Genomic DNA, 21,366 nt, shown 5'->3' with positions numbered 1-21,366 from the left:
AATTGAGGTCTCTGATACTGAGGTACTGAGTTTTACCATCTTCATGTCCACTCTTACATCATTATTGATATTAAACCTCAATAAAAACAGTATTAGGACACTATGTCTATTTGCATAACAGCAACAAAGTAGCATCGCTTTGTTTCAATCCAATTACCCTGCTGTAAACATTACAAATACAACAATAAAAGATATAAAACATTAAAAAGTATTATAAAATGCATGTTCATTTTCAAAATGATGCGTCATTTTCAAGCGTCAAATCCTGAGAAGTACAACCTTAAATAAAATGAATACAACGCGAATATCTTCCCAATATCTGGTTTGTTTTGTTTTGCTTTGTAATCTGTGGTGGTGCTCCTGAATCCTAAATATAAGTGGCAATTCAAGTCCTATTGAACTAAATCGAATGTATTTCTGAGTTAGATCAGTATATAGTATTTCTGAAATCGGTATTGTCAGCCAATAAAAAACTCTAAATAAAAATAATATTTCAGAAGTGGTGCAAAGCATTATTTTCAGTTCTTAAAACTTTATACTACTTAAGTTTTTTCTCCTCAGCCAATGAGAACGTTTGATGAGCAGCTATAAGTATTTTGGAGTGTAATTCATGTAATAAAATATTAAATATGACTGCATCATCCTCTTTACGATAAGTTACACCACCGAAAGTCATTTTTAACGGTCAGATCAGGTAGTAAGGTACCAACTGCATGTTTTCAACTTGTACAGTGTAGATGGAGGCAGCTGAGATGAAGCATCGCCACCGATGCCGTCTCTCAATATTCAGTGAGGTAGTTTTAGACACTCCCCTCTGATGGTAAAGAAGGAGGCGGGGTCTGAGCGGGCGGGTCTTCCGATGACTCCGCCTCTTTGACCTCGGGATGAGATGGCTGGGTGCAGAGGAAAGAGAAGACATGAGGAATCTGTTCGTTTGTACTTGAAAACGATGACAGTTGGGACAGGAAACCATAATGTAAGGAGTTTCTCTTCAACGCACTGAGTCATTTAACTCAGGTGCTCGCCTTATAATCGTTTGAGTAACAGGGAAATTTTTTAAAGTTTCATTCGGGTTTCACTTTACAGAGACTCTGAATGACATACTTATCAAGTACAACATTCTCATGCGATGTTTGTTTTGTCTATTACTGATTTTTCCATAGTGAAAAATCTTACGTTACATTAACCGTATACATTTGTGCATTTGGCAAGTGACTTACAGTGCATAACAAGGTACCTTTGTATTTATCAGTATGTGTGTTCCTTCCTGGGTTCGAACCCACGACCTTGCTAATGCAATGCTTTGAAACATGCATGCATGCTATACAGGAGATATTTTAGGATTTTAATTTCTTATAAGCAATCTGTGTGCATGTATCATCTAAGAGATGACTAAAATTCAGACACAAGAGTACAAACATACATTTATGTTGTATTTTATTTCTTGTTTCCTTTCCATTTATGTTACCCTGGACGGTCAGTCTCACAGGTATTTTTCTAGCAATAGCCAACAATGCATCGTATGTAACAAAATAATAGATTTTTCTTTACCAAACATCATTAGGTTATTAAGTAAAGATCATGTACTATAAAGATATTTTGTACTATTTTTCCTATCATAAATATTCAAAAATGTATTCATCATTAGTTCATTTGGACATCTTTAAAGTAAATTTTCTAAATATTAAGATTTTTTGCACCATCAGATTCCAGATTTTTAAATAGTTGTACCCCAGCCAAATATTGTCCTATCCTAACAAACCATACATCAATGGGAAGCTTATTAATTCAGCTTTCAGATGTATACATCTCATTTTAAAACAAATTGACCCTTATGACACTTTGTGATCCAGGGTCACACATGCATTCAGTTTATATATTCATTTCATTTTACTGATTACTGTTTAATCTTTTGTTACTGTCTTCACAAGTACAGACGAGGGATTTCACCAGACAATACAGCAAAGCAGGAAATTTGCATTGTCTTTGCTTGGTAATAATAACACCTGCTGTATCTGTGACTAGTCAGACTGAGCATTGACAACACAACTAAGATTATTCAACAAACTGCTCATTTTATCTCCTGCATGCTGTTCTTCCCCTTCATGTCTGTTTCTGACTCATGCTTGAACAGAAGTGTTTACAAAATAAGGGCTTTTTACACTGGAAATAGTTAACATTGGGTTATTCTTAACCTTGGGGAATCCTGAGTTATCTGTTTCACGTTTAACCAGGGGTAAATCTGGGTTTACGTTAATATTTGCATTTTGAGATGTCAACCGCAATGGCAGTCCATGACGTCTTTTTCGAGGGCGCACGACGCGAAGCACAATGCGATATTTAGCCCGTCATGTGTGTGGATCATCATGTGAAAATATGTGTTTGGCGCGTCATGTGCATCACGTGTCATGTCAAAACACGAGCCTGCTGCAGATGCTTCAAAGGGGTTTATAATAAAAGTAACGCTCACGTTTGCCAGATCCAGTTCTTAAATCAGTTAAGTTATTGTCTTGGGAGTATTTTGTGAACATGGGCGTCTTCTTTTATCATAAACCCTTTAGAGGCATGTGCAGCAGACACGTATTTGACGCATGATGCACATGGTTCACATGATGCAACAAACACATATTTTGACATGATGAGCAACACACATGACACGGATGAGAAGTCACCAGCCTCCACTGGTCAAAAGACATGATTAAACAAATAAAGCTGGATCATACTGACTGAATTAAAACATTGCACTACCGCTAAAAATAACTGCGTATTGCGCTCTGTGAGTTTTCATCGCCTTTGACATCATTTTTTACGTTTCCCGCAAATGGTGAAACAACAGCCTGTGGTGTTTCTGTGACTTTATATACAGATCATTGAGTCATAACATTATAATCCTGCTTAGTTTCAGCAAAGATTTAGATATAACAAGATGTGCACTACTATTAATATGAATCGCTCTGGCAATGAAAGTCCCGGCTTATATTTGAATTAAGCAATTATCAATCGATAAAGATCTTTAAAGTCGCGTGAGGCGCTTGCCAACCTGTACGCATGCGCAGTAGCTGCTGAAGCAACTTTTAAAAATGTGTTTTTAGCACAATTTGAGCTTAAGAAACAAAGGTTATGGCACAGTTGATGTCAGATTTGATTAGAAATATATTGTTTGATTGTGATCTGTAGCATGCAATTTTAGACATATCTGTCTTCAAGTAGATAGGACTTTAGTCTTGCATGACTAAAAATAACTGCAAACTGTGCAAACATGGCCACATGGTGGCGCGACTTCCCTAAATGGACTTCACACAGTACATGTTTAATAGGATTTATAGGAACGAACATTTTTGGCATACACTGCAAAAAATGACTTTTCTTACTTTTCAGTACAAATATCTAAACATTTAAAAAAAAAAAGATGTTTTTTCTTGGTGAGCAAAATGACCTAAGAAAATAAGTCTAGTTTTAAGACAACAAATATCACATATAAGTGAATTTGTGCCTTAAACAAGCAAACAAAATCTGCCAATGGGTTAAGAAAAAAAATCTTAAAATAAGTTTGCTTTTTTCTTAAACACTTAAAAAATCAAGATAAATTTTCTTACCCCATTGTCAGATTTTTTGCTTGTTTTAGGCACAAATTCACTTACATTTTATATTTTTTGTCTTAAAGGGACCATGTCACAAGAATTTTTTAAAGATGTCAAATAAATCTTTGGTGTCCCCAGAGTGCATATGTAAAGTTTTAGCTTAAAATAACATATAGATAATTTATTATAACATGTTAAAATTACCACTTTGTAGGAGTGAGCAAAAATGTGCCATTTTTGGGTGTCCTTTAAAATGCAAAAGAGCTAATGAAATGCAAACACTGATCGCCATGATGGTGGTTTGTTGAAGTTGAAACTTTATTGTGCTGTCAATTATTTTCTTTCTATCGCTGCACTAAATGGTAGTGCAGATTAAGGGGTGGTAGTATTATAATAAGATCCCCTTCTGACATCACAAGGGGAGCCAAATTTCAATGACCTATTTTTCACATGCTTGCAGAGAATGGTTTACCAAAACTAAACATTTTCTAGGTTGATAAAAACACTGGGGACCCAATTATAGCACTTAAACAGGAAAAAAGTCAGATTTTCATTATATGTCCCCTTTAAAACTAGACTTATTTTCTTAGGTCATTTTGCTAATAAAGAAAATGCATCTTGATTTAAGAATTTTTTTGAAATTTTTACTGAAAACAAGACAAAAATACTAAGTAAGAAAGTCATGTTTGCAGTGTACTTGGATCTATCCATAGGAACATGACCAGAAAAATCTCCTAATGAAATATAAATTACCTGCTTTTCTTCCTGAGGAGCTGTTTTCTGTGGCTATGGATTAAAAAGACGAAATTGAGAGGAACTCAATGTTATCAAGAGCAGAGCTTATAGTATTGCTCATCTATCATTTATCAGGAATTTTAAAACATAAAATCTAAGAGACATATTTGATAAAAAAAATCCCTGATTTTGCATTAGTTGCAAAGATTGATGAAAAGGTAAACTTGTGTAACTCTCACCCATTTTCTTGGTCTGCCTCGAGGTCTCTTCTCTCCAGGTGGCTCTACCTACAAGAAAAAAATAGAGAAAAACTGAATGAGAAAGATCAATAAAAAATCTCCAAAACGAAAATTTGACTTCATGTATGTTTTGGTCACACTTTGTCCAGAAATCTTACTTTGACTGTGACACGCTGGCCTTTATTTTTACTGCCTTTAGGTCTTCCTCTCGGTCGTCTGGGAGTGGGTGGTTCGAGAGACTCCTGGTGGATTTAATTCAACTTGGTTTACTTCATTGTCAGAATAAATGGTCAAAAAATGGTCCCTAGCTGTCACTGAGGCGTAACCCTTTAAAAAGTGCACCTTCATAGCTCATTCCCCCAGTGACCACTTGGGATCATTTTTCTTTAACTCGTCTTATAAGTGCACGTCTCTCTATCCGGGTTTATCTTATTTCACACCGATTCAAAGCAGTAATAGTGTCATCTCTAAATGACTCAGTGTCTCTCAGACTCTGACCTGTGGTGGTTTGCGAGGTCGACCTCTGCTGCGTTTGGGCGCCGGTGCCTCCGTGTGACTCGATTCAGGCTCCTCCACATCCATCCTGACCCCAGCACAGCTCTCACACACACATGGACACACAGCTTGAGAGATAGACGAGTGGTCACAGGGTAAAGAAGGGTGAGAGAGACAGTTAATGGACACTTTCCAGCTTCATGCTTCCTAAAGCACAACAGTGTAAAGCTGTGAATATAATTATATTTATAAGCTTTTTGCCTAATGTACAAGAAGGCGGGAATGAACGGGAAACTGTAGGGAGGGAGAAGGGATCTGATCTGATCATTACAATCTCAACTCCAACCTGGTAAGCGTTCATATATGTTTCAAGCACATGCATGACCAAACCTGGTTAGCGTTCATGTATGTTGCAAGCACATGCATGACCAAACCTGGTTAGCGTTCATGTATGTTTCAAGCACATGCATGACCAAACCTGGTTAGCGTTCATGTATGTTTCAAGCACATGCACGACCAAACCAGGTAAGCGTTCATATATGTTTCAAGCACATGCACGACCAAACCAGGTAAGCGTTCATATATGTTGCAAGAACATGCATGATCAAACCTGGTAACTGTTTATATATGTTGCAAGCACATGCATGACCAAACCTGGTAAGCGTTCATATATGTTGCAAGAACATGCATGATCAAACCTGGTAAGTGTTTATATATGTTTCAAGCACATGCATGACCAAACCTGGTAAGCGTTCCTATATGTTGCAAGAACATGCATGATCAAACCTGGTAAGTGTTAATATATGTTTCAAGCACATGCATGACTAAATCTGGTAAGCGTTTATATATGTTTCAAGCACATGCACGACCACATGCATCTGTCTGTGACGCTGTCTGTGAAATCCAGTCTAAAGTCTCATAAAGATAAAATTTGAAGCATCAAGTTTTATTTCAGTCATTAATTATAGTTTAATTTTAATCTTTGACACTCATGATATCAAGGTTACATTTTCACAGAATGTTCCTTACTTTATGTAGAAAGCAAAAAATGACTTTTCACAGACCACTCTAAAAAAAAAAGGTTCCTTGAGGTTCTATATAGAACCATTTTTTTTAAGAGTGTAGTCACATTTTTGCATTAGAGGACATGAATATTGCCTGCATTATTTATGCATCACAATGACATTCAAGTAAATATTTATCTAATATTTTAGTACTAATTTGACACAAATTATTATTTCACTAAACATCATAACCCACATGTCCCGACACGAATTTAACAGAATGTGTTTATCTTGTTTATTTAAACAAAATCTCTCTGCAACACTAACAATATCTGACATCATCTTCTCGTGCTCACATTGACACGCACATCGCTTAGTCATAGTTTTACTTACAGGTTGTGGCGTGAGAAATTATTATTGTACAGAAACTACTGCCACTCATTACAGGTTTATACATGTCTTGGCATCTATTCATGTAAAACTACTTTTTAAAAAAACTTCAGAAAATGTTCATATATCATGCATACACTAAATGCAGCATGAAGTTAAAACAACTTGGTTTTGCAAATCAATTCAACCTACTATTTAAAATGTTGGCTTGTGATAAGTTGACATAACTTATAAAATCAAATTGAAATGGTTTCACTTAATTGTCTTAGTTAAAGTAGAAATGATAAAACACTGTTCATCACTGTCACATGATACTTTACCTAAAAAAAACCCCTAAATAATAAATATAAACTAGGCTAAATATAATTCTTCACTAGTTTATGTGTTTTTTTAGTGGTCCAGTCAGGCTTTAAAGTTATTTTTTTCATATGTCCGGCAATTACGACAGTACGCATTCTTCGCATACTTCCAGACCTACAGAGAAATGTAGCTGGTGCGCGTGAACCTGTAGCACGCTTTGCGGTGGCCTGAGGATGTAAACACAACCCATAGCAACATTAAAACAGTAAGAAACATAATATTTTAATAAAATACTTAGACAAAAACCTCAGCACACACAGAAGAGAAACAAGCCAGAGATAAACAAAACTAAAATAATTTAAAAGTACCATGGTTATTTAGCATGTTTTGGATATGTTAAACAACACATGCACACTATGACACTCATTGAAGTACCATGTTAATACCATAGTATAGTAATAAGACAATCATGGCAAATCAGTCGAAGCCCATGCGTTTACCATCTGCTTTAAAAAGTTCAAATACAATTTGAATAAACATTTAAATAAACCTGCACATGTTCTCAGGTTAAATCACAACTTTCATTCTCTTCCAGCAACAATAACATGTAATAAAAACAAAGTTACCTTAATCGCGTTCCCTCACACTTTGCGTTCACCTGGAGCGCCGCGTCCAACACGAGAACGCGTTTATATACATCAACATAACGTTGTTTGAAGTTTTGGCATCTCTGCTAGCCCCGCCTCTTTTACGCAAGAGCCTCGTGTCAACCTCTCTGCCCGTGCCACGCCCCCTAACACCAGGCTGTTTTCCTCTCCAGCATGTTTCTTTCATTGCGTTTCGGCAGCGTTCAGAAACGAGCGCGTCGCGTATATTTTCAACCTTTTGATTGGTGCACTTTCTCCGTTACCTGCGTTCGCGTTTGTGTCGCGTTTCAGCGTTGATCGCAACGAAAGTTTGCGTTTTTAACTCGTCGCTGATTGGCTGAATGCTGACGTCAGATATTTGTTGACTAGATTTTATCAGTTGCCACAGCAACGAGTCTGCATACAGCTAATAAAGCAAACTCAAGAAATGAGTAGCAAGGGATTTTTTTTTCTCTTTTCACTAAAGAAGTATTTCGAGAAAACAAAATTAGTAATTTGCAGAGTAACCATTTAAGCCCCAAAAAGTACCACGTGTTTTTTTGGGGACAAGTACATAACAGTACCGTATTGTTGAGTAATACTGCAAGCAAATGAAATACAATTATCAAACACAATAATTTACTAAAACATAAATAGGAGATGATGACTGTGAGGATCTGTGTATAAAATACACTATAATAATACTAAAATATAAATGTTAAGAGTGTACATTTAGTATTTGGGATATTTTATTCACAATAAAATCAAAATTTGAATAGCTCAGACACTTTTGTCAGGGGTTAAGCATTACTAAATGCTATGCAAAGGCACACATGCATTTACAAAATTGTGTAAATTAAACTCTTTAAAATTATACAAAAATGGTTACACAATCTTATAAAACACACTTTTAAGTACATTACAGTCAAAGTCTACCATAGCCATGTGTATAATTTTTGCATATACTTTATATATCATAAATTAGCCTATAGAAGAAATTGCTTGAAAAGATGAGCTGCTGTCACGTGCATTATGACTATGCCATCTCCATGACCTTCTTAATCCAGTCCACGTAAACAGACACACGTATGAAGATGTTCGGTTGGCCAGGATGTCCGCACCGGCGCATCGGTATGATCACGCCCTCCAGGACCCAACAATCGCTGTTCTGGCAGGCCAGCGGCCCACCGTAGTCTCTCTAAAGAAGAAAAGAGAAAGACCGTTACAGAGCACCTGCACCATCTTACTCATTTCACAATCCTTCGTTCCATCTATTGCAAAAGCAGACCAACGTAAATCTCGTTCAGACACACGAATGCACGTATAAAGGAAATGTTTCACTATGCAAATGACTTCAGATTTCAACATTCGCTTCAGCTTTCAAACACAAACTTGTTTTGCAAAGTCTGCAATGCTTGGTTTTGCTTACGTTGAATACATACTGTATATATTTTCATGCTTTCAACCTTTTTAAAATGGTATGTGGTTAATCTTGCTTGCTGCTTTTACCGATGACTGATGAGTTTGAGCTGAAATACTGAAATTTTTGGCTTGAAAGAGATTTTCTCCTATCTTGTAAAAGCTGAGTCTATTTTTTGCTAATTTAACAATTATATAGCTACTTATGTTATTTTTTGGCCTGCTGTGACCCATTTTTGGGTCGTAACCATAAAGGCTAAATGCTCGCCCGCACTGCTGGCCAATTGAGTGGAACGTCCGCATTTGGCGGCCATCGTACCACGGGGCGCTCGCTCACTCGTAGCATTGTGTTTTAATGATGCATGTACTTTTAAATGACTATACCTTGCTTAATTTTCTACCAATTTTTTAAACGTTTGGTTTGTTATAAACATCAAAGATGTCACTGAATACTCAAAAAAAATTCATGAAACATGTTAAAGCATCTAGAATTATAGCCATGTTAATAACGTTTGTAAGAAACCAAACCATTTGAAAAGCGGTAGAAAATTGTGCAAGTTATGGTCATTTAAAAGTCTTGCATCATTAAAACATAATGCTACGATTGAGCGAGCGCCCTGTGGTAAGATGGCCGCCAGGTGATGACGTAAGAGGTCAAGTGTACATGTCACATATAATCACAAAGTTTATCGTTGGTTTGCGAGTACATTACAAACCTCACAGGCACCGGCCCCAGCCTGGAACGTATTTGTGCACATCTCATTCTCTCGAACGCGACCCTTGAAATACTTGTTGCATTGGCTATTGCTCATTACCGGCATCTGAGCCACATTTAATACAGTCTCATCGCCCGTTCCTGAAAGAGACACACAGGTCAAGATCAGTGATGGAGAGCAAAAGATGAAAGAATGTTCAGTAGGCAGTATTTACCAGTAAAGTGACTTGTGATTTGAGATAAAATCACGTCTGTTGAGTATATTTTGTGTGTACATTTATAACTATGGTTATAGGACATATAACAGTGTAGCGTGTCACCTTTAGTCTCTCCCCAGCCAGCGATTTCACAGATGGTTCCCTCTGGAACAATGTAGCGTTCGGGCGGAAGACAAATTTGAGACACACGCTCATTAAACTGTGCAGGACTGTGAGAGAAAAAAAACAAGTGTGACAATTGTTTTTTCCTTTCATACAGAAAGTGATATGGTATTGCATGATACTTTAAAGGGGACATTGCACAAGACTTTTTTAAGACGCAAAATAAATCTTTGATGATCACAGAGTACGTATGTGAAGTTTTAGCTCAAAATATCATATAGATAATTTATTATATCATGTTAAAATTGCCAATTTGTAGGTGTGCCATTTTGGGTGCTTCCTTTAAAATGCAAATGAGCTGCACTAAATGACAGGGCTGTGGTTGGATAGTGCAGATAGAGGGGCGGTATTATCCCCCTCTGACAGCACAAGGGGAGCCAAATTTTAAAGATTTTTTCACATGTTTGCAGATAATGGCTTACTAAACTAAGTTACTGGGTTGATCTTTTTCACATTTACTAGGTTAATAGAAGCACTGGGGACCCAATTATAGCACTTAAACATGGAAAAGTCAGATTTTATGATATGTCCTCTTTAATAAACACACGCTGAAAAAGCTGTCACTGCACTGCAAAAAATGATTTTCCAGAAAAATTTCTTAGTATTTTTTTCTTGTTTTCAGTAAAAATATCTAAAAATTCTTAAATTAAGATGATTTTTCTTGATAAGCAAAACGAACCAAGAAAATAAGTCTAGTTTATAGACCAAACATATCAAATTTAAGTGAATTTGTGCATAAAACAATCAAAAAAATACGCCAATGGGGTAAGCAAATTTTTTTTTTTTTTTCTTAAACACTAAATTCAAGAAAAATTCAACAAAATTTTGCTTATCCCATTGGCAGATTTTTTTGCTTGTTTGATGCACAAAATCACTTAAATTTGATATTTTTGGTCTAAAAACAAGACTTATTTTCTTAGGTCGTTTTGCTCATCAAGAAGAAGCATCTTAATTTAAGAATTTTTAGATATTTTTACTGAATACAAGACAAAAATACTTGAATTTCTTTTCTTGAAAATAATTTTTTGCAGTGTAGGGTGGTACCCTTTCAAAAAGTACATCTTTGTACCTAAAGAGTGCATATTAGTATATCAAAGGTATATGATGGTACCAAATGTATCCATATCTGTTTGGATATTGTAAGACATTTATATAGGTACCTTCCCAGTGACAGCTTATGTCACATTTCTGAAAGTTATAATGGGATTGATGACTTTATATATCATTCTACTCCAAACTACTTCCCTACTACTGATATCACCATCAAAGTCGTAACTAAAAACTGTGGTAATACCATGGTAAGATTTTGTAAGTGCATAATGGTACAAAAAACTTTCCAGATAGAAGACGACTCCGGGCCGGATTTGCACCAGATCCGCACCGGAGCTGCAGACTTCGGTGTGGACTCCATCCCGGAGTCGTCTGCTATGTGTGGTGTTTTTTTATATATGTGTTTCATGCCTTTCTAGCTGCAGCATGACCAGGTGGGATTCAGTTGGGCCGCAGACGATCTTTGTGAGAGGAATTGTTTGTCTATCCGGTTCTCCATCCACTGGATCACGAAACAACGTGCCCATCATAGCGGTGTATCCCGTCAGATCCACGTAACTGCACACAGCCACAAACAAACACACATTCACACATATGATAATAATTTTTGCATTTTAAAAGACAAGTTTAAAAGAAGCAAACATTACAACTATTCCTCTAATAATCTTCTGTCATTTTGCACTATTTTCTACATGTACCTTATACATAATCTATACATATATACATATATATTTGCTTATCTCTGGGGATGAAGTCAAACGAGGTATTTCACTACATACTGCGTCATACTTGTATAGTTATGTATGTGACCAATAAAACTATGAAGTTACCAGGAAGAAAAGCATTGTTTAGTGCTGATGATCCATTGAGAATTAACCAGAGAACCGCCGCAGAAGTGATTTCCCTTCCTGAGCACAGAAAGACACAGAGTAAATAAACCTTTAGCCTTTATGTGTACACATGACTGAATGATAAAGACACAAACAGACTGACCGATCCCTAAGGCTGACCGTCCACGGAGAGTTTCCCGGCGTGCCACCTAGTATTCTCAACTTGGACTTCGGGAAGCGGTCTTCTCGCTTTCCACATTCGTCAAACACAACCTCGGCTGTATACATCAAGACATTTGTGTTAGACACATTGTGTGGACACATCACAGATGGGCATTTCTTCTCACTATGTGACTTACATGAGGGCCCAATGATTGGCACTTTCTCTCCAGCTGATGGAAAGAAAAGAGGGTTTTAGACAAAAATATTGGATATGACAAGATGTGCACAGCTATTACTATAAATCGGGGACAATGCGGCACTCAATATGGCCGCCCTCCAGTTAAAAGAACTTATGATTCTCTCTGGGGGCGGGGCTCTATACAGAGTATCATACGGCGCTTGCCAATCTATGCGCAGTAGCTGAAACCATCTAAAAAATGGCATTTTAGCACAATTTCAACTTAAGAAGCAAAAGTTAAGATACACTTGATGTCAGATTTAATTGTTTGTCAGAACTAAGTTGTTTAATTGGGATATTTAGAGATATCTGTCTTCAGGTAGATATGACTTTAGTCTCGCATGGCATTGCAAACATGGCCGCCTAGTGGTGTGACTTAAAGATGGCCGACATTTAGGGTTGGAGATTTGATAATATTATAAATGTGGACACATCACCACACTGCTTGATGGCACAGTAGTCAAACTCCGTCTTTGGATCTGAGGTGTAGCACCAGGGTCCATGGTGGTCTCCATCAGGGTTCCTGCAGTAGTTCTCCGTCAGGTTGGCTTCTGGGTGTGTTTTGGGGTTTATCCTGAAAATGTTGCATGAAAATATTTTTATTTTATTGAAAGTTTTATTATAAACTTTACACCCTGCGATGAGTCAAAAAGGGACGAACCCAGCCATCTGGGTTAAATTAATGTTTATATTTGACCCAGCATAGGTACCAAACGGGTTGGTTTTGTCCATTTTTGACCCAGCATTTATAAGACAGTGTTTATTTATCTTACTTGGTTTTGTGAGGTGTATTGACGCTCCATTTTTGGCAGAGAATACCTTTGCGTGTCTTGCGGACGACACCTCGGTAATTTTTGCCAATTTCGTTATAGCAATCTTGAAACATGAAAGATAAAATCTGGTTATATGAGTCATACTGTGTATCATACAGTCATGTAAAATAAAAAAAGGTATTTTTCATCACTAGATGGCGACCGCACCTTCTGCCTCGATATCATCGGCACAGCGTTTGATCTGCAGACACAGAGCCGTTCTCATGCCAGGAAGAGACGTGAAGCACCAGGGTGCTTCTGAGCCGTCTGGGTTACGACAGTAGTTCTCCTCTAGACCCCTGATGTGTGAAGAGAAAGAAAATGTCAAACCTGTTTCATTTCCCAAACACATTTAACCCCCGACTGCCCCTCTTGACTCACTTGCACTCATAGGTTTTGGGATAAAACGGGTGCTCGTGGGGTTTCTGTGCATCCCAGCGCTGGCATGGGATCCCGGAGGTCGTTTCATTGACCTTTCCCCTGTAATCCTCACCACGACCACGAAAGCAGTTAGTGGTGTAGCTGGAGCGAAGACGGCGCTTCGGAGACTCGGCTACAGGGAAGATGTAATAGCACGTTATTTCTCAATATAAAGATGATTAATAGTTGGTCATGTGACATCAACATGTGTTCCTAGCTCAATTGCATTAACAGCGCAAAGGTCAAGGGTTTGATTCCCAGATGTATAACTTAAATGCACTGTAAGTTGCTTTTCCAAATGTTTCAACTACAATGTGTGAATGTCACACAGAAATCTAAACTGTCTTTTCATCCCAATAAAATACTAATAATATTGTGCTTTGAGATAAAACGCCATATGCATTTATCTGGCCTTGTGCACTGATGCAAATGAAAATGACAAGCGTGTCCTCTGGAATATGACAAGATTTGTCTTCTATACAGAATATATGAATAATAATTCGAACGATTTAAATGGAGATTGAAATTCATGCACTGTTTAACAGAATGCCAATTACTTTTTAAAGTTGTGCATCTGGTGTGTTTTGTTGTTGTCTTTTTTTTTTCAAAGTTTGTTTGTGTTTAAAATGATGATTTAATATGTCAAACACACTTACCACACTTGCGTATGTCACAACTTTCTCTCTCCATGGTTGAATCGGTGGTGTAACACCAGGGTACCGGAGAGGCATCAGGGTTACGGCAATAATTATCATCCAGACTTTTATCAGGGTATCTGCACATACAAACATCAGAATGAAAGAAAAGATTCACATCAGTACACCAATCATCAGATATAGCAATGTTTCATCTATGTATATGTGCATGGTACTGTAACCCCCCCAAAAAAATGATTGCATACTTCTCTGGTTGATAGATGTGTTGATGTGGAAACTGTTGATCCCATCTCTGACACTCTTTTCCGCTCACTGTGTGATCCACCTGACCTCTGTATTCTTCTCCGTTACAGGTGAAACAAACCTCTAACACACAATCACAATCAACACAAACATTTGTAAAAGGTTATTAAAGATGGGCCACAATCACATGGCATCATGAAGCACGTTTATTTTTATATTTTTGTGTAATGATGCATTCAGAGATAGTTTCTAATAAAACAGCTCTCTACCATCTTTACACTGGGGGATGTCACAACTTTCGTATCTGCGTTCAGGGTCGGTCGTGTAACACCAAGGTCCGATTCGGTCCCCGTCCGGATTACGGCAGTAGTTCAGCTCTAGACCGTTATTAGAGGCTGGAGTCCATCTATTTCAGACATCATTAACAAATGTTAAATCATTGCAAGTGTAATGTCTTAATTTATTTACTGCCCAAAAAAATTCATGTTCAATTAAAGGGGACATTTAAAGTCCTTTATCAGTTGTCAAATTAATGATTTTTGTGGTCCCCAGAGTGCGTATGTTAAGTTCTATAATATAGATAATTTATTATATCATGTTAAAATTTCCACTTTGTAGGTGTGAGCATTTTTGAATGTGTCCTTTAACATGCAAATGAGCTGGTCTCTGCCCTAAAAGCAGTGCCGTGGTTGAATAGTGCAGATTAAGGGGCGGTATTATCCCCTTCTGACATCACAAGGGGAGCCAAATTTCAATGATCTATTTTTTCACATGATTGCAGAGAATGGTTTACTAAAACTAAGTTATTGGGTTGTTCATATTCACGCACTGGGGACCCAATTATAGCACTTATACATGCAAGTAAGATTTTTATGATATGTCCCCATTAAACATGTTTACATGCATCCTGTGAGAGCAAAATATTTGTTAGTTTTAAGAAAAAGATGCAAAGACAGGTCTCACTGATTGGCTCCAAACACCATTGTATGTATTTATTAATTAAATATTGCTATACAACAAATCAAAATAATAATAATAATAATAATAATAATATAAACAACTGATTTACTTACAGTTATATACACTGATAAAATGATATGGCCCTAATTAAAATCAAATGTGCAAATTTAATCCATTACAATATGGTTTTTGGTTTTATTGAAAAATATAAAGTGGTTTCTAGGCGTATCACACACGTTTTAAATCAACCTATGTAGACATGACTCATTTAAGTTGGGACTACATTAATAATTTGTGTTGTATTAACCCAGCATGCTTTTCATGAGAGTAAATATGAAAATAAAGGGTTATTTGATGCATTTTTAATTAAGATAAGAATAAACGGGGACTTGTTAATATTTAGTTTGTTGTCATATTATGTATGTTGAGTTTTTAAATGGTTACCATTGTGCAGTTGAATAGAGTCTTATTTACATCTAACAGTTATTTAGTGTTGTTTTGACCAGAAAGCATTACACTGTAAGTGTAAATGCCTTCATTTGAAAGCATTTGCATTGGAAATATTTATGTCATAATCAGCTTCTGTTTCAACTGTGTATGTGTGCTGTTGCCTTAGTTTAATAACTTTATATTTTGAAATTTAAGTAGAATAGTAGCATCGCTGAATTTAACTCATTTTACTCAGATCAACTCAATTCAATTGTGCTTAGGTAACTAAAAAGAATTGAGTAAGTTCAACTTAATGCATATATCTAAATTTAGACTTACCTTAAAAAACTTGGGCAAATTTAATGAATAATGTTTTTTAGTGTATGTAGGTGACTCTACTATATATAAAAGTTCATACCTGTGGTCATGAGGAAATTTCGACCACCACTGTTGACATGTTCGTCCATCTTTAGTTGTTGACACTTTCCCTCGATAGTCTTCTCCTTTACCAACAATACACTTCCTTACATAGACTGAGATGATGAGAATATAAACGGTTATTTCATAACTTTAATACATTCAAACATATTTCAAAACAAAGATTTTAAGAAGTCTAGAAGATAAGATTTTCAACATACAAGTTTAATTTCAAGGCATCTTAAACTTGTATTTTCAGAATAGTGTTCTTTAAAAAACCCAGATAAAGCTTTTGATCTCCCCAAAAAGGTGTTATTTTATCAACGTAAGACGACGTAATGCATCTCTAAATTCTCCTGCAATGATTTGAGAAACATGCTTCAAACCTTTCATCTCATAGAGGTCACAGTTCACATTTCTCTTCACATCTGCATTATCTGCATCGCCGACCCATGGCAGATGTTTACACACCACAGAGGGACGAAACTCATAATTAAACGCTCTGAAAAGAAGAACAATATATATACAGTTTTATATAGGAAATAACTAAATGAATGTTTTGTTTAAAAAAGAAATCAATTTTTATCAACATATCCCAACACCAGAGGTCTTCAACCTTTTTCAGGCCAAGGACCCCGCAAGTACCTCCAGTACATGAATCAAAATAAGACTAAGTTTACATGTTCTGATGGTTACATTACAATCATTAAAATTAGCATTTTTATGTATAAACAGATACGTTCTGTTAACATACTACATAACATTTAAAATGTATTGAATAGATTTTACAGTGAACCTTAATGTTTCCTTAAAGTTTTATACCATTTCATATGGGAACCGTCATTTCAATCAAGCATTTTATCATTTCTATCATAAGAATAGAAATGCATTTTTTTATTTTTCCAAATAATTATTTTGAATTCAAAGAATATTTGGAGGACCCCCAGTCATACCACCATGGACCCCCAAGGGGCCCCGGACCCCCTGTTGAAGATCCATGTAAAAAATTAAAGTTGGATCTAATTAAAGCGTAAATGTTTAGGGGTTATCAATCAAAGTCATTTTTAATCAACTTACATTTTTTGCATAAAGTGAGAAAATTTAAGCTGAAAAATAAATGTAGGTGTTATCCATTTTTTTAAAGTGTATAGGCCAACAGTAGTGTGCAAAAGTCTTAGGCCACATTGTCATCATTAGATTTGTTGCTTTAGTAATGATACACTCTCAGAATAAAGGTTCAAAAGTCACTGAGATGGCAATTTTTTAAAAGGTCCTAATATATACCATTTTGTATATATACCAGTATTGTACCTTTGAGGTACCAATATGTTCCTTTTCAGTATAAAAGTGTACTTTATGAAAATGTACCACTCCATTGACAACTTTTGTACATTCTTGAACTTTTTCTGCAGTGTATAATGAATACAACATTTGTATGCAGTATTAAAAACAAAATAAAATGATGAACTAAAGTGTTGAGTATTCATTCATTCATTCTGCAATTAGGCTATTGAATAATAAAATAGCCTAAGTGCAGAATGAATGAATGAATACTCAACACTTTATATCTGGTAAGGTCCATGTATTTGAGATGGGACCAACTTTTTTCCTACTATTATTATTATTTTATTATTTATGTGCTGTTGTGTTATTGTCTGAATTGTTTGTTGTTTAACTTTGTGTTTTGTGTGATGCAGTTGTTGTATTTCAAGCCCAAGATCAATAATAAATAAAGCCAGTAACCAGTAGCGACTCCTGACTGCTCAACCGAGGGGCGCTAATTCAAAATAAGTGTTCGGAGTATCATGTGTGTGGTTCCGTTTTCCAAAATATGTGATCTGTGCATCACGTGTTTTTTGTCAAAATAAGTGCCAGCTGCACACGCGTCAAAACCGTTCACAAAATACACACATGTCACTCCCTTAACAGTAAACTATGATTACGCATGAGATTATTTAGAGTATCTGGCAAACGTGAGTGTTTCTTTTATCATAAACCCTTTAGACGCGTCTGCAGCAGGCACTTATTTTGACAAGACACGTGATGCACACCGGATCACTCAACACGCAGAACACATATTTTGAAACGACGAACCACACACATGACAGGCTACATACATGTTGTGACGAACTTCACATCGAGCGCCCTCGAAAAAAGAAGTGATCGGCCGCCACTGCCCCTAACTCCAAGTAGCCTAAGTGTGATGTCCACTTACATTTGAACCATTGCAGGAACATGCATGCACGCTTTTTTACATTTTGTGTACCTACTTCCTTTCACTTTATAAAGTGTAATACAATATGGATGTTCTCTAAAACAGCATTTTGAGGTGGCTCAAGACTTTTTTGCACAATATGTATATCTGGAATGGTCAATTTTGGGATACATTTTGTAAAGCTGCTAAATTGAGAATGTGCCAGTGGAGTTTATATGACAGTAAGGTGCATGTGAGAGACCTGCATTCGTGACTTCCTTTGCAGCGCTTAGCACAATCTTCTAGTGTGACACCGGGAAGAAGCGTCAGTCGATCTGCGTTCCAGGACTTCAGCACCAACTCTCTGCCTTCTGAACGCTGGAAATCATTCAGAGCACTGCGGTATCCTAATAAACCACACATACACAACACAAACACTTATTCAACATTCAACTTATTCAATCTCTGTGTCATACATGCTGTTTGTGTTCACACTGAATCTACACTTTTACAAAATAAACATACTGTATAAAGGGTTCTTTACAGCACTGGTGAGGGCAGAAATTTTAAATGGCCTTGACCTTGATTAAATACGATGGACCTCAATTACATAATTTTTCAATATAGTAGTAGTAAACTGTTTACATAACATTAGCCATGGATCGAAAATTTTTTGGATTAGCAAAAAAAAAGGGGGTGGGGGAAAATTAAATAAGAACAAATCAAGAAATGATATGAAAATAGAAAAGAACAAAGTTACAAATAAAGTACAGTATTAAAAAAATATTTAGATACAGAAATAGAATCAAATGAATAATAATACTGTCTTCTATAAATGAAATATAAATGAATCTTTTTAAAGCTACAGAAGTGATTTTCCCTTCGTCTTCTGTTGTTTGATTAACATAAGGACACAAACAAAAGTAGTTTTTGGAGGGTACTGTCACTTTAAGACCGGATAAGCACGGATCCACAGAGACACACATCTGATATCTTTCAAAACTGTTTACGTTGACTGTTTTTATGACAATAATTGCCAAGACTGTAGTATTTCAATATAATTTTGCTTGTGTGTCCTGACAAGCGCAGAGATGTTGTTGCATGTTTTTTTAAATGCGCATCTCCGTGCATGTGCCTATGAGTGTGTGTCCACTTGATTATGTGTGTGCGTCTGTGCACAGCTCACTTTAGCATCTTCTTGCACTCAAAAAGTTTAAAATGGCTTGAATGTTAACATTTTCAAGGTTTAGAAACACCTGCAAATTATAAACCTTTTATATAATTACTAACGCCGGGCAAAAATTAATCGCAATTAATCACACACAAAATAAAAGTAATTTTTTGCATAATATATGGGTGTACTGTGTGTAATTATTGTGTATATATAAACACACACACATACAAACATAAATACACTTCAGATTTTTTATTTATATATAATATAGAATATATAAAAATATAAATTATATATATATATATATATATATATATATATATATATATATATATATATACACATACACATGTAAATGTTTCTTAAATACATTAATGACTGTGTGTGTATTTAATAATTACACACAGCACACACTTGTATACTATGCAAAAAAAACACACTTTTATTTTGTATGCAATTAATCACAATTAATATTTGCTAATAAATAGTTGTATTTGAGCGATTATTATTTTGAGAGTTTATTATCATTTATGCGTGATTTGTTCTGCTTTCTCACAAAAATATTTCCTGTCTCTTCTGGTTGGGTGGAATCTGGCCCTGGCCCTTATATAGCCTTACCACTGCTTTACTTCTTATGGCATTTAGTGATGCCATAAGGGGCCAATGTTTGGTTCCTCAAAGAACCTTTCAGTCTAAGTTCTTAAATAAATAATTTCTATGTATTGTATAGTTTTCTTTTTTAACTTTTTCCACTACAAAGATGCAGTAGATGTTTAAGGTTCTTTATGGAACCATTCAGCCTTGCAACAAACTTTTATTTTTAAGAGGCTTTATGGGGTAATGTGATGTAACTCTTTCTCTCTCAGAGGGCCTAATACACACATGACCTTTGCTTCTGTAAACTGTGTGCAATTTAGGAAACTCCTAAAAAAAACGACATAGGCTACATGAAACCGGCCTATAGCTTTATAGATTTAACATTATTATAATTTTTTTTACACATTTATATAAATATTTGCATTCATGTACAGAGAGATTCAAACATGAATCCCCTTTGCAACAGAATCGTTGTGGCACATTTATACTATCAAATACCATAGTACATTGATATATATATATATATATACCATGGTAAGGAAGTGCATGTAGCAAAGATGTATGTATATGTACACGGCACCACAAGATATGTCATTATATAGTTGTGGTATGGTATGTACATGTTACTCCACAATAATTTTTTTTTAAAAAACACACAAATAAGTATCAAAAACTTACTGTGATGGTTTGTTGGTGGTACCATGGTACTACTGACTGATTATTATTCTGATCTATACTGAATTAGGTTGATTTGAGTAACAGCCATTCTTTAAAATCTAAGCTGCGCACATTCGGTTTCAAAAAACACATCGTACCCAAAGACTAAAACAACAATGTACGAGAACAGTCAATAAAAGTTAGAAATCTTTACTTAAAATGCTGAAATGATGAGAAGATTGATCTTACCGTGAACTGCATCAGTCCAAAACCCCAGAGCTGTGAGAATGAAGAGGAAAATCATGGTATAAGTGCTGCTTTACTCCAACAAACAATCTCACCGGAGGGACTTTGATTCTTGATTGATGAAGGGGGAAGAGAGTTTGTGTTTATGTGTGTGTGTGTTTGCACTCCTGACCTGAAAGAACTGGATATTTCCCAATTAATCCAGCTCAAACCAATCAGGTTTTAACCCAAACATACACACATCTGTTATATGTCATGTTATGTTAACACACACACACACACACACACACACACACACACACATTATATGTCTATATTTACTATGACATTATAAACACTTTATTAATTAATATTTATTACATTAACTTGATTACTTAAACTAATTATATTTTACTTT

At 35.8% G+C, this 21,366-nt stretch overlaps 2 protein-coding genes across 3 annotated transcripts; both read right to left on the bottom strand.

The window, feature by feature from the left end:
* Positions 1-112: 112 nt before the first annotated feature.
* Positions 113-7,965, bottom strand: LOC135769974 (uncharacterized). 2 transcript variants are annotated; one of them, XM_065279554.2, is made up of 7 exons: positions 7,371-7,447; positions 6,923-6,971; positions 5,054-5,178; positions 4,714-4,797; positions 4,556-4,603; positions 4,335-4,367; positions 113-893 (listed from the first exon to the last, which is right to left on the bottom strand). In XM_065279554.2, the coding sequence occupies exons 3-7, from the start codon at positions 5,135-5,137 to the stop codon at positions 801-803; spliced, it is 342 nt and encodes a 113-aa protein (XP_065135626.1). In that variant the 5' UTR covers positions 5,138-5,178; positions 6,923-6,971; positions 7,371-7,447; the 3' UTR covers positions 113-800. The 2 variants fall into 2 exon arrangements, with proteins under 2 accessions (XP_065135626.1, XP_065135623.1); XM_065279551.2 differs by lacking the exon at positions 6,923-6,971 and having other exon boundaries at positions 7,371-7,965.
* A 136-nt stretch (positions 7,966-8,101) lies between these two features.
* On the bottom strand, positions 8,102-21,127 carry mst1 (macrophage stimulating 1). Its single transcript, XM_065279545.2, has 18 exons — positions 20,973-21,127; positions 18,558-18,702; positions 16,488-16,603; positions 16,103-16,217; positions 14,565-14,701; positions 14,298-14,418; positions 14,053-14,171; positions 13,358-13,529; positions 13,145-13,275; positions 12,938-13,040; positions 12,602-12,738; positions 12,124-12,156; positions 11,928-12,042; positions 11,765-11,842; positions 11,346-11,492; positions 9,825-9,931; positions 9,506-9,645; positions 8,102-8,568 (listed from the first exon to the last, which is right to left on the bottom strand). The coding sequence occupies exons 1-18, from the start codon at positions 21,025-21,027 to the stop codon at positions 8,407-8,409; spliced, it is 2,133 nt and encodes a 710-aa protein (XP_065135617.2). The 5' UTR covers positions 21,028-21,127; the 3' UTR covers positions 8,102-8,406.
* Between the last annotated feature and the right edge of the window lie 239 nt (positions 21,128-21,366).

The sequence above is a fragment of the Paramisgurnus dabryanus genome, chromosome 7 (assembly GCF_030506205.2).
Source record: "Paramisgurnus dabryanus chromosome 7, PD_genome_1.1, whole genome shotgun sequence".
NCBI lineage: Eukaryota > Metazoa > Chordata > Actinopteri > Cypriniformes > Cobitidae > Paramisgurnus > Paramisgurnus dabryanus.
Note: the sequence above shows the minus strand (reverse complement) of the source record. Positions and strands in the feature narration are given on the sequence as shown.